Below are 14187 nucleotides of genomic sequence, written 5' to 3'. Positions count from 1 at the left end.
CCATTGTTCTCACCTGTTTGTACCAGCAATCATTCTTGCTACTTTCATGTCTGTTACTTCTAACTTATGAATAAGATATCCTGAGTCCACCCAGCTTTCGCTCCCGTAAAGCAAATTTGGTCTGAAAACAGACCGATGTAAAAATAGTTTCGTCTGGGAGCTGACTTCCTTCTTACAGAATACTGCTGATCGCAACTGCGAGCTCACTGCATTAGCTTTACTATACCTTGATACAATCTCACTTATTATATTACCATCCTGGGAGAACACACAACCTAAATACCTCAAATTATCGACCTGTTCTAGCTTTGTATCACCAATCTGACATTCAATTCTGTTGAATTTCTTACCTACTGACATCAATTTAGTCTTCGAGAGGCTAATTTTCATACCATACTCATTGCACATATTTTCAAGTTCCAAGACATTAGACTGCACGCTTTCGGCACAGTCTGCCATTAAGACCAAGTCGTCAACATACGCCAAACTATTTACTACATTTCCACCTAACTGAAACCCTCCCTGCCATTTTATACCTTTCAGCATATGATCCATGTAAACTACAAACAGCAAAGGTGAAAGATTACAGCCTTGTCTAACTCCTGTAAGTACCCTGAACCAAGAACTCATTCTACCATCAATTCTCACTGAAGCCTAAATGTCAACATAAATGCCTTTGATTGATTTTAATAATCTACCTTTAATTCCATAGTCCCCCAGTATAGCGAACATCTTTTCCCTCGGTACCCGGTCATATGCTTTCTGTAGATCTACGAAACATAAACACAACTGCCTATTCCTCTCGTAGCATTTTTCAATTACCTGGCGCATACTGAAAATCTGATTCTGACAGCCTCTCTGTGGTCTGAAACCACACTGGTTTTCATCCAATTTCCTCTCAACGACTGATCGCACCCTCCCTTCCAAGATGCCAGTGAATACTTTGCCTGGTATACTGAGCAATGAGATACCTCGATAGTTATTGCAATCCTTCCTGTTCCCTTGCTTATAGATAGGTGCAATTACTGCTTTTGTCCAATCTGAAGGTACCTTACCAACACTCCACGCTAATTTTACTACTCTATGAAGCCATTTCATCCCTGCCTTTCCACTATACTTCACCATTTCAGGTCTAATTTCATCTATTCCTGCTGCCTTATGACAATGGAGTTTATTTACTATCCTTTCCACTTCCTCAAGCATAATTTCACCAACATCATTTTCCTCCTCCCCATGCGCTTGGCTGTTTGCAACACCAAACCAAAAAACCAAACCCCATGGCACTACAGCCCTTGAAGGGCCTTGGCCTACCAAGCGACCGCTGCTCAGCCCGAAGGCCTGCAGGTTAAGAGGTGTCGTGTGGTTAGCACGACGAATCCTCTCGGCCGTTATTCTTGGCTTTCTACACCGGGGCCGCTATCTCACCGTCAGTTAGCTCCTCAATTCTAATCACGTAGGCTGCGTGGACCTCGAACCAGCCCTCAGGTCCAGGTAAAAATCCCTGACCTGGCCGGGAATCGAACCCGGGGCCTCCGGGTAAGAGGCAGGCACGCTACCCCTACACCACGGGGCCGGCTTGTTTGCAACACCACCATGATGATTTCCTTTTACATTGAGAAGATGTTCAAAATATTCCCTCCACCTGTCCAGTGATTCCCTGGGATCTATTATGAGTTCACCTGAATTACTCAAAACACTGTTCATTTCCTTTTTCCCTCCCTTCCTAAGATTCTTTATTACTGTCCAGAAAGGTTTCCCTGCTGCTTGACCTAGCCTTTCCAGGTTATTACCAAAATCTTCCCATGACTTCTTTTTGGATTCAACAACTATTTGTTTCGCTCTGTTTCATTCATCTACGTACAAATCCCTATCTGCCTCGCCCCTTGTTTGGAGCCATTTCTGATAAACCTTCTTTTTACGTTTACAGGCTGCTCTCACTTCATCATTCCACCAAGATGTTCGCCTTTTCCCATCTTTACACACAGTTGTTCCTAGGCATTCCCTTGCTGTTTCTACTACAGCATCCCTGTATGCCACCCATTCACTTTCTATATCCTGAACCTGCTTACTGTCTACTGTTCGAAACTTCTCACTAATCATATCCATGTATTTCTGTCTAATTTCCTCGTCCTGGAGATTTTCTACCCTTATTCGTTTGCAGACAGATTTCACTTTCTCTACCCTAGGCCTAGAGATACTTAGTTCACTACAGATCAGATAGTGATCTGTATCATCGAAAAATCCCCGAAAAACTCGTACATTCCTAAAAGATTTCCTGAATTCAAAGTCTGTTAAGATATAGTCTATTATGGATCTGGTACCCCTAGCCTCCCATGTGTAGCGGTGAATAGCCTTATGCTTGAAGAATGTATTCGTAACAGCTAAACCCATACTAGCACAGAAGTCCAGCAAACGTTTCCCATTCCCATTAGCTTCCATATCTTCCCCACATTTACCAATCACCCTTTCGTATCCTTCAGTTCTATTCCCAACTCTCGCATTGAAATCGCCCATTAGCACTATTCTATCCTTGCTGTTGACCCTGACCACAATGTCACTCAATGCCTATAAAACTTGTCAACTTCATCCTCATCTGCACCCTCACATAGTGAATACACAGACACAATCCTTGTCCTAATTCCTCCCACTGACAAATCTACCCACATTATTCGCTCATTTACGTGCCTAACCGAAACTATGTTGCGTGCAATGGTATTGCTGATAAAGAGCCCTACCCCAGACTCTGCCCTTCCCTTTCTAACACCCGTCAAGTACACTTTATAATCTCCTCTCTCTTCCTCCTTATCTCCCCTTACCCGAATATCACTTACTCCTAGCACATCCAGATGCATCCTCTTTGCTGACTCAGCCAGTTCTACCTTCTTTCTTCCATAAGCCCCATTAATATTGATAGCTCCCCATCGAATTCCATTTCGTTCGCCAAGTTGTTTCCAAGGAGTCCCTCGCCTGTCAAATGGGAGTGGGACTCCATTACTCCCATAGGTCCGAGGCTTGCTTAAAGTGTTCTGAGCTCGGTAAATTCATGAAGCAGGATGCTGCCCTACTTGCACATAGTCCAAGTGAGGATCTCTCCTCTAACGGTTTATGGACCACCGGTGAATTGCATAGTCCTAGCCGCCTGAGCACAAGGAGGGCCACGACTCAGAATATGTCCGAGATGCCCACTCCTATTCCATAGCAACTGGTATCCTGACTCTCAGGACCACTTACTAGGCCACTCAACCGTTGCCCCTGGTTCACGAACTAGGACGTGACTGCAGTAACCCATAAAATTGAATCAAAAAGATATATTTTTCAATACAAAGGCTATGCTCAAATTCTACGAGAATTTGTCGAAGGAAGATTTTCCGAAGCTGCATCAAGAAGCAGCTAAGATTATTTCTATGTTTGGTTCCACATGTATATGTGAAAGGTACTTTTTCCTGTTTTGACGTGTACGAAAACTAGATTGCGTGCGAGTAGGCCTATTTGTGATTGTAGTTTAAAGAAGGCTCTCAAATTGCTGTCAGCCGGTCCCTTGTTCCAGGCATCACTGGTATCATTGCAAAGATAAAAGAAAAGAAGAGCTAGAGAAGAAAATTGTCTGCTCAAACCAAATTGAAAGAATAGTGTTTTAACACCGGTTAAATTGTCCCATACAACAGTGTCACCGCTCACTACACATAAACATTTCGCAGTGAGGGGAGGATCAGCGGGGAAGGTGGAGAAGGCGAAGACAGGCCGAACGGGTGAGACAGGTGTAGGGGAAGTGGAGTGGGGGTTTGCACTCTAGTCAACCTAGTGAAGTCGTCTCCTGCACCTTGCGCTCGTGCACTGCACGGCGCATGCACCCTGAGAGGCCCTGGTCTAAAGCCTACTTTATATGTAAAATAGTTCTTCAGCTTTAAAGTAGAAACCGAATAGGTAGATATCTCAAATAATTCTAAAGATAATAAAGAACATACAGACTATGCATTTTTAGTTAAAATACACTAGCGGAAATGGAAAGTGTTACACCACGAACAAATTGACTGAATGCCACCAAACTGAAAGCCCAGTATTTCCATGCCTGTGTGATATATTGATTAAAATTCAATCCTCATGCGACCTAATTGTCATTCTTGAAGATGTCGGCTGGTGTGTGTGCGTGATGGCTGTTTGGTGTGTCTAACGTTACTGCCCTCTTTCTGGTAAAGATCGCAACACAGCAGGCCTAGAGGACGTGCGCGTGCAGCTTATCGCCATCTTTCGGACTTTGTGAAAGGTCGAATCATTGACATGAGGGATATGGGAGCATCATACCGACAGATTGCGCATACAGTTAGCTGTAGTGCAATGAATAAAGAACGAGTAGTGACGAGATGGACTCAGGATAACAATGTGGCACGAAGAGCAGGCACGGGTCCTTCCAGAAGAACTACACCACGAGAAGATGGTAGGATTTGTCGGCTGGCTCTGACGAACAGACGGATGACAACATCTGAAATACGGGCTGAGGTTACAGGCAGAGTGTCACCATGAATTGTCGGGAACAGATTACTGGAAGCTGGGCTGAGATCTCGAGTCGTCATGCATTATTTACCGCCGTAACCGAACTACAGACAACGCAGATCTGCATGGTGTCGAACCAGAGTCAACTGGGACATTGAGTGATTAGCGATTCTGCTTGTGGCGGTCTTGCTGCTTGTAGTTTAAAGGGGTCTAACATCGAGGTCATCGGCCCCTAATGGTACGAAATGAGACGAAATGAAATGACAAATTAAAAGTCTAAAATTCTCCACTGACCAGAATTCAAAGCGTGAGAACGAAGAATGAATGGATGGACAAGAATTTAAAACAATATGTGGATGCGATCCGCAATGCTTCACATTCACACAAACTGACGTAAAAGAATAGGATTACTGACCAAGGGATTGCTGCTATAGCATAACACTGAAACGATGATGCTTGCAGTCTAAAGGGGGTCCAAAATCCAAGTTATCGGCCCCTCATAACGGTAGAACCATGGTATTTGTCCTGTTGCGGTACTAATCAAAAGTAGCAGAGGCTTGCGGCATTCCACACATTATTGTACTACTCAGAGGTTATGAAATTCGACATATAATACAGACCTATGTTTTTCTCACTTTGCGGCGCCATTTACAAGCAACGCAAACCTATGGTGTCCATCACATAAGAGTACTAACCACAGGGAGCCTCCCCTCATATAGTGGGTACTAATCACAGACAAGGCAGAACCATGGTAGCTATCATCCCATGGTCCTGCTCATATGGTGGTACTAATCACAGGTACTGAAAAAGCCGACCGCACGGTGCTCCTGTGTGCTACTAATCACAAACCTATTTGGTACCTAATATAGTGGAACTACGCGCAAGTAAAAGCTACCCATGATGCTCTCCGCGTTGTGGTACTAATCACAAGTAGTTTCATGGTTCCAAGACAATCATCCCTTGGTCGCCCCTTTTAGTCGCCTCTTACGACAGGCAGGGGATACCGTGGGTGTATTCTTCGTCGGCGTCCCCCACCCACAGGGATTGTGTGTTTGGTCCGCGAGAGGTATTTTATTTCCCTCAAGTCCGCCGGCAAGCCGGTTAGGATCCCCCCCCCCCCTCTATCCGCCACCTTGGACGCGCCACGTGGGAGTATCACCTCTCCCCCTGCTACGCCAGCGTAGCAGGTTCGTGGCTTGTGGCGGTCTAATCGACGTGAACATGTCCGTAGACGACCTAGTGAAAGGTCACAGGAAGCAACGATTATCGAGGCACATACCTCTCCAAATCATGGATCATGGTGTGGGGAGCGATTGGATATGAAAACAGGACGGATTTGCTGAAGGGAGACTAAATGCTCGCCTGTGTGTCGTAAACAACCCTATTGTCATGCCCTTCATGGCGAAGGTATCAAATGGCATATTCCAGCAGGATAATGCTTTTTTTTTTTTTTGCTAGGGGCTTTACGTCGCACCGACACAGATAGGTCTTATGGCGACGATGGGACAGGAAAGGGCTAGGAGTTGGAAGGAAGCGGCCGTGGCCTTAATTAAGGTACAGCCCCAGCATTTGCCTGGTGTGAAAATGGGAAACCACGGAAAACCATCTTCAGGGCTGCCGATAGTGGGATTCGAACCTACTATCTCCCGGATGCAAGCTCACAGCCGCGCGCCTCTACGCGCACGGCCAACTCGCCCGGTGCAGGATAATGCAAGAGCCCACACTGCAGTTCACACCAGAAACGCCATGAGGAATATATGGAATATACGGATCCTTGACTGGCCCGGCCGGTCCCCTGGGTTGTCACCCATAGAGCATGTTTGGAATTGGAAGACATATACGGACATAGCAGCCTCCAATCTTCATGAACTGGCACAGCATGTGTTACAGGCACGGCAGGAAATCCTTCAAGATGACATTCGGAGGCTGTTTGCTTCCATGACACACCGAATACAAGAGTGTGAAGGTCATGCCTCATACTGATGATTATGATGATGATGGACAGTTCTCAATGGACTGAAAGTTTAATCATTTAACACCTGTTATGTGATTAACATTGCCACAAAGTTTGATAAATATCCGAATGGTACTTCATGGTGTAACAATTTCCATTTTCACTAGTGTACACGTAAGAGAATCCAAGATGGCTGGCACTCAAACGATTACTTACACTAAACATAAATCCTCTTGAGGTCTAGTGACATATTTGAAGAGGGCCCATACTAATTAACTAATTAACAAAATTGTTTATATTAACTTACTTGTGTAGTAATATGTTTTAAATAAAATTTAGATTCATGCTTTAAAATCTTTGGCCGAGTCAAGAATCGAATCTGAGGTACCGGTTTAAGAGGCTTGGACGTCACCACTGGCCTCGGTACTGACACAAAAATTCAGTTGATAATGTCAAATTACTTGAAACAGGTGTCAAATAAGTGACTCTAAAATACATGTGCGTTTCCGGCAAAACGGAAGTTTCATGACTTTGAATGCCAGTCGTATGTGGCATCATAGTGTCGTTTCTTAACTTAACATGCACTGATGCTCAAAACAGAAAGAAAAGTGAGGACAGAGAAAGACTGAAAGATAATACTCACATATGGAGTTCCTGGGAGATCCTGTAAGATGAAGTGGAAAGTGAATTACACAACTCCCAAGTGTATAGACAAAGAAATAGTGAGATAGAGGCACGCCAAGGGACATCACTTCAAACACAAAGCACATAGAATTCACTAGGGTTCTTCAACAAATGGGACTCAGCTCTCCCCGAGGATAGCGACGAAAATGGTCTAAGTGAATACGAGACTAGAGAGTTCTATTGCAAAGAGATCGCTTTACGACAAAATGCTAATACAGTTGAGTCGTTTTACCAGCTGTAAAGTAGGCCTAAAGGCGTTCAGCTCACTAGATGCATGCGCTTTACTTTACACCTTACCGGTGTCATTTTGTTGTATATTATTGTTATTATTATTGATATTATTGTTATTATTATTCCTTTCTTTCCTTCTTTCTTTGTCTCTTTTCCCACACACTGGTGGAGTTCCAGATGTGACCTATGTCTCACATGTGGATTTAGCCCAAACTTACAACTGGATACCTTTCCTGACTCCACCTCATATGGAGGAATGTAGGCTTATTCACTGTTACGTGCTTCTGAAATGATGATGAGGATTATTATTATTATTATTATTATTATTATTATTATTATTATTATTATTATTATTATTATTATTGGATATTGGAAGGGGCGAGTGTTAATGAAAACACAAAACACCAGTCCCCGAGCTAGAGTAATTAACAAGAATGGCTAAATCGTCGGTTCGTCTGGGAATCGAAACCGGGATATTCTGAATTGAAGGATGCTACGCTGTCCAATCAGCCAAGGAGGCGGATTATGGTTATGGATGAATGATTAGGCTGCTGGCCCTTGGTTCAAGGGGTTCCGGGTTCGATACCCTGCTATGTCATTAGTTAATTCTGACGGCTCGGGGGTTATGGGTGTTCGCCATCTTCATTATTAGAATTCATCACAGAAAGGTCTCCATCTTTACAGAGCGCAGGTCGACCAAAAGGTGACAACTCGAAAGATCTGCACCAGGCTTCTCCGGAGGCCACAAATCTCTATTATTATTATTATTATTATTATTATTATTATTATTATTATTATTATTATTATTATTATTATTATTATTATCGTCATCATCATCATCATCATCATCATCATCATTATCATCTAGGATTTCTCCGCTTGTGAGTTACATTACGCGGGTTTACTACTATCCAAGACTAGATAAACTCTACTAGTTTTTAGATTTTCCTCATTTAAGGAATTTTAAACCGATATTCAACAAATTCCTCAAAATACTGCAGCTTTCTAACATCATTATCTTCTGACGGTTAATGTAGATGCTCTTCTTGAGGTTTAGCTGGTGAAGTATATTAAACACCTGGTGGGAAATTTTGACTAATGCTCCCCCACCGCCACTGGAACAACAAAACAACAGCAGCTATATCCTGATGTAATATTTCTTTCTTATTTCATGCGTCAGAGGCGGATATATGTGTATTATTATTACATTCAAGTGATCATTTAGATAACGATATTTTCTTGTGTGCCAAACAATCAATTTTGGTACAATTCGAAATGTTAATTCTTGTTGAAGTTCCCTCAAACTGAATTTCGAGATGAATTACATTAACCATAATGTGCTGTTCATCGTTGATCTGTCTAATACTGATTTGTTGATGTCCAAGTACATATGTTATGAAACTCAATTATTCATTTGGTAATAAAAAATAGAACAACACACGAAAGATCTGTGCTTTTTACCCCAATTAGAAGAAATTAATTTATTGGACTTGTTTTCCTTTGGTTTATACATATTATTTAATCTACAGTTTTCTTGTGTACAAGTGAAGGAATCAAGTTATTGAGCTTAGTCTGAAATATCGGTACTCTATCCTCCAACACAAATTCCTTGGAATCGATTTCACAAAATATTTCCACAACTGTGTTTTGTCACATATTGCGTTTTTAATATGTATTTATATGTCAATTATATAATTACAACAATCAACGAAGTATATGTTTCTTTCATAGAACACCCATGTTTCACTGGATCATTTCCAAGAAACGCTTTCTTCCTTTATGTGACATGTACCACCTAAAATTCTGAATGCCATCAACCACCACTTCATATTTGTTTGTAATATAATAGACACATTAAGGAATGTTTAGACAAGCAGTGACATGGAGAAAAGATGTGACACGCTACGTTCAACAGTACACTCAGTTCACAGCATTACTGGATCTCGCAGTGCAAAAAATGTTTACATTATTCAGATGTTCATATCTCCTGCTATGCCACACGGATAAACGTTAATTAATCCATAGACATAGCAAATTACTGTGCTACGTAAACGAATGTAAGAGTTCAACAGAATGCAGATAGTTTCTTTACTACCCGCAGTACGATGTTGTCGAACGTCTTTATATCACCACAAGCAGTGTGTGTACGGTCTGGAAGAGCTACAGAGACATGGGCAAAGTGAATGATAAAGTCTCTAGCGACCGTCGCGATATCTCGAAATTGTGTCTAGTATGCAGTTAATATCTAATGCCATGTCCCTTAGGCCTGGCTTCTTGCTGTCTACATGTGTTCCTATCTCACATCAGACTGTACTTCGAAGACTGAATGTGGATGGTTTCTTTTAGAGGGTCTATTAGATACTTTGTATCTGCGTGATTTGGGTCACGTGGCTATCGGGTTGCATTCGGGAGATAGTGGGTTCAAACTCCACTGTCGGCAGCCCCGAATATGGTTTCCCGTGGTTTCCCATTTTCACACCAGGCAAATGCCGTGGCTGTAACTTCATTAAGGCCACGGTCGCTTCTTTCCCACTTCTAGCCCTTTCCTATCCCATCGTTGCCATATGACCTATCAGTGTCGGTGCGACGTAAGGCAAATTATAAAAGAGAAAGACACTGCATTTTACACCAAAAGATTCAGGCTCATCTAAAGAACCGGAACTCACTTGTCCATCAACACTGAATTATCTATACATGAATGGATGTGATGTTCAGCGATGAGACAATGAGTGGTATAAGACCGGTCACCAGACGTACAGAAGTTCTTCAGATGCATAAGCATGAACACGGCCCCATAAAGGCTTCCATCATTTTGCTGGAAGAACTGAATGGGCTTGATCATGGGTTCGATAGTCGAATTCTCTTATTCTCATTTTGACACCTGAGGGACGTCGATACGATCACGCGTTTCTGAACGCTAATTTTTTATTTTAATTTTACAGACTTGTGGGGATCACTTCCTTTTAGTAGACGACAAAATAAGATCTAATCATACTACAGCGTCAATATCTTCAAGGACACTAGTGGACTACCCTGCATAGTTTCTATATATAAACACAATCGAGCATGCATGGAACAATTTTAAACTTTACACCATCCTTCGGAAACCCACTGATGTAGCTTTAGAGGAATACTGTACTATCTTTTACCACAGCAACAACTTCGTGGTCTGATACAGAACATGCCTGATAGCGTGTAACAATTCATTTGTGCACACGAAAGAAATATCCATTATTATAAAGCATGATAATTTTCATTGTGATTAAAATTTCGTAAGTTTGCATTTTGAAAATAACAGTAGGCCTACGGTAAATCATTTGTTTAGTGAGTCATTAGTCAAGATTCATAAATAATAAAACAAAATTTAATGTAGAACTACCGTAACTTTAAAAATTAATTATTGGGTGTACCTCAAGTTGGCCCTAGTGTAAGGGCAAGTAACCCTCCAGGATTTTCTCCCTCCCTCCGAGTTCATTATATTGATTATGTTTATTCAGTTCAATTCTATTGTCTCAAATAACGACAGCCTCATTTTGGTAAATCTACTGGCACATAAAGAATTCCTGCGAGACGAAATTCAGAGACACTGGCATCTGCGGAAACCCTAAAAATAATTAGTGGAATATAATACCAATAACATTATTATTATTATTATTATTATTTTATTATTATTATTATTATTATTATTATTATTATTATTATTATTAATATTATTATTGAACTCTATGGATGAAGCTGAACGCATAAACCGGCTTCGGTGGTGGGGTCATGTGAGGCGAATGGAGGATGGTAGGTTACCTAGGAGAATAATGGACTCTGTTATGGAGAGTGAGAGAAGTAGAGGGAAACCAAGACGACGATGGTTGGACTCAGTTTCTAACGATTTAATGATAAGATATATGGAAATAAATGAGGCCACAGCACTAGTTGCAAATAGAGGATTGTGGCAACGTTTAGTAAATCCACAGAGGCTTGCAGACTGAGCGGTGAAAGGCATAACGGACTATAATGGTGATGTATGAATATTATTATTATTATTATTATTATTATTATTATTATTATTATTATTATTATTATTATTATTATACCATTGAATAAAGCCTCCAGTAAGTCAGTCATAAATATATAAATCTACTGCTGTCCTCATCAGTTATAAATTACAGTCGAGTGGTCAGAGTACTTCGAACTCAGGCCTAAAATTTTAGCTCCGTCTAAACATCAGTATGGCGTATACTCGAAGTATCGTACCTGAACTAACATCTTGTCAGCTTATTATGGTGTACTTTTAATTTATACTTAAATACTTCAACGATACAGAGTTATGAATAACCGAGACATTATCTTATAGAACTACTAGACTTTCCAAGATATGTTAACATTCAGCATTCTGTGATTTGTGCAATACAACTTAAGATATTCCGTGAAAAGGGCTATATATTAATTTTTGAACGACCCTTCACACTCGGGAAGGTAATTAACACAAGAGGATGCATGGAAATGCCACGGCCAAAAGCTATGGAATTTAATTTACATTTAATAAACAAGAAGTCCTATGGAACTTAATTAAATTATGATAATATACGAGCATGGTATTACAATTGTAAGGCTAAGGACGTCACTTATTAAACCGAGCTGGAACAAGAACCAAACTGAAGAGCCGCTAATTACGTACAATACAAAACGTGACCTTCCTCTTGTTTTTTATTTTTCTTTTCTCTCTCATCAAATGCTCTGCCTTAAATTAGGTACACACTTGGTGCTCTACCTACGAGGCTATGTGCAGTGACAATTCCATGCATTTAATTTAAGAGTTTTCTTGTATTAACCGCGCCCAGCAATGAGCTGTTCATACACCACCTCAGATGCGTTGATCAGTAAAACTCACGTAAGATGACTACCGGTACGTGGAAATTTAAACTGGAGTGGTTTGATCGTGGACATACAAATCTGAGATGACCACCCAAAACGTGGTGATTGTGGTTTTAATGTTAAGTAAAACTGCGCAAACATCCTTATCCTACAATTACAACAGCTGAAGAAAAGTCATAACACAAACAGCTTAGAGGTCTTGTTTTCAAACACTGTAGCTCTAACAATAATATAAAAGTACTGGAAGAATCAGAGTTGTATACCGCTAAATGGTTAGCATGCTGGCCTTTGGTCACAAGGGTCCTGCTTTGATTCCCGGAAGGGTCGGGAATTTTAAACTGGTTAATTCCACTGACACTGGGGCTGGGTGTATGTGTCGTCTTCATCATTATTTCATCGCTATCACGACGCGCAGGTCGCCTATGGGAGTCAAATCGAAAGATCTGCACCTGGTGAGCCGAATTGTCCTCAGAGAATCCCAGTACTAAAAGCCATATGCCATTTCATTTTTCATTTCGAGGCTTCTTAACAGGAAGAGAGATTATTACTGAACCTTTTCTTGTCATCATTGAACCTACAGTACATGTTACAACAGTCATACTTGTTGAATGTCTAATGTTCTACAGGTATTACAAATTGCTTGAGTAGTATTCTGCCTTGCACTCTTTTATAATCAAACTCACCTTCATTTTTGTTTTTCCAGTGTTTCACTTGGACGTTTCAACTTTCTTTTTTGTTTTTGGTGCTTGATAGGAATTATATTCTTAACACCAAACTGTACACTTCTGAAATTACACTCATGCATTGCTCTAATAATTTTCTGAAGAACCAGAAACTATGGGCCATCTCCCTGCCATAGTCCTCTTATTAGACAAACACTCCCATAAAATATTACTAAATTATTGTTCTTACAGTCAAATTTTTCTGCTAGTCTTCTCATCTCTATAATATGACCAGGGTTTACGTGACGTATTCTGGGGGGGGGGATTTTTGGGACATTTTGTTTGTTCGGACAGAGGCAATGAAGAATGTGAGTCCAGTAAGTTTAAGTTACATAAAACGGTATAATCTGGTATGGGTTTGTAAACTGTACAGACTATTTAACTCCAGTGATCAATCCGATATAAGAATATAAGGAACTTCAAATTTCGTTTTCCGTGGTTTCCCATTTTGACATCAGGAAAATGCTGAGGTTGTACCTAATGAAGGCCACAGTCGCTTCCTTCCCTGTCTCACACCTATCCTACCTCTTCGGCGCTAAAGACCTGTTTGTGCCGGTGCGACATAAAACAAATAAGAAAATTCCGAGTTTTTGGTATGAATTCATCAGAATAGTGCATTGAAACATCTTCATTAGTATATCTGAACACAGGCCATACAATCAACACGATGTAACTGTGTTATTCTAACGAAATCGAAAGCCGACATTTTGGAACACCTGAGCCCATCGTGTGTAAATGCAAAAACAACACAGTATATTTCCGTACTGAAAGTGGTGTTCTCTATATAGGTTGTGAATATCTATGTATTTAATTTGTTTTATTTTTATGCACTTTTATTAACAATAATTAAATTTTACAGTCATTTGCTAAATATTAAAAATAAATATTGTACAACTCGAGATCCAGATTTCCTTAAGTATACTCTGGAGCTTTTGTTATACAGTATTACTACATAAAGCACATAAGTGATGCCAGGAGATATGATATGTCGTAGAAAACTAGTAACTAGAAGAGGCTTCTTTATGTACATCGGTCCATTTCCATCTGCTATTAACTTTCAATAAATCCTGTAGGTGCCACTGTCTCTGTGTTGGCAATACAGTGATCCGCAAAAGAATTGGCATAAACCTAAGAGCTGCCTGACGTGCTTCACTCGGGTTGGTTTAGAAAAATTGTGTATGGCTGCAATTTTGACTGGGTTAGGCCTAATTCCTTTCCCATGGATAACAAGTCCAA

At 40.8% G+C, this 14187-nt stretch overlaps 1 protein-coding gene across 3 annotated transcripts in view; it reads right to left on the bottom strand.

The window, feature by feature from the left end:
• Positions 1 to 14187, bottom strand: part of LOC136887089 (band 7 protein AAEL010189) — a 545233-nt gene that overhangs the window by 312581 nt on the left and 218465 nt on the right. For 2 of the 3 annotated variants that reach the window (XM_068231058.1, XM_068231060.1), the window contains one exon: positions 7089 to 7109. The exons of the other annotated variant lie outside the window; for it this stretch is intronic. In XM_068231058.1, coding sequence (XP_068087159.1) covers positions 7089 to 7109 — 21 coding nt within the window. The remainder of the gene's footprint in view (positions 1 to 7088; positions 7110 to 14187) is intronic. 3 annotated transcript variants of the gene reach the window in all.

This window comes from Anabrus simplex, chromosome 1 (genome assembly GCF_040414725.1).
Source record: "Anabrus simplex isolate iqAnaSimp1 chromosome 1, ASM4041472v1, whole genome shotgun sequence".
NCBI classification, from domain to species: domain Eukaryota; kingdom Metazoa; phylum Arthropoda; class Insecta; order Orthoptera; family Tettigoniidae; genus Anabrus; species Anabrus simplex.
This window is presented reverse-complemented; position numbering and strand designations above follow the sequence as displayed.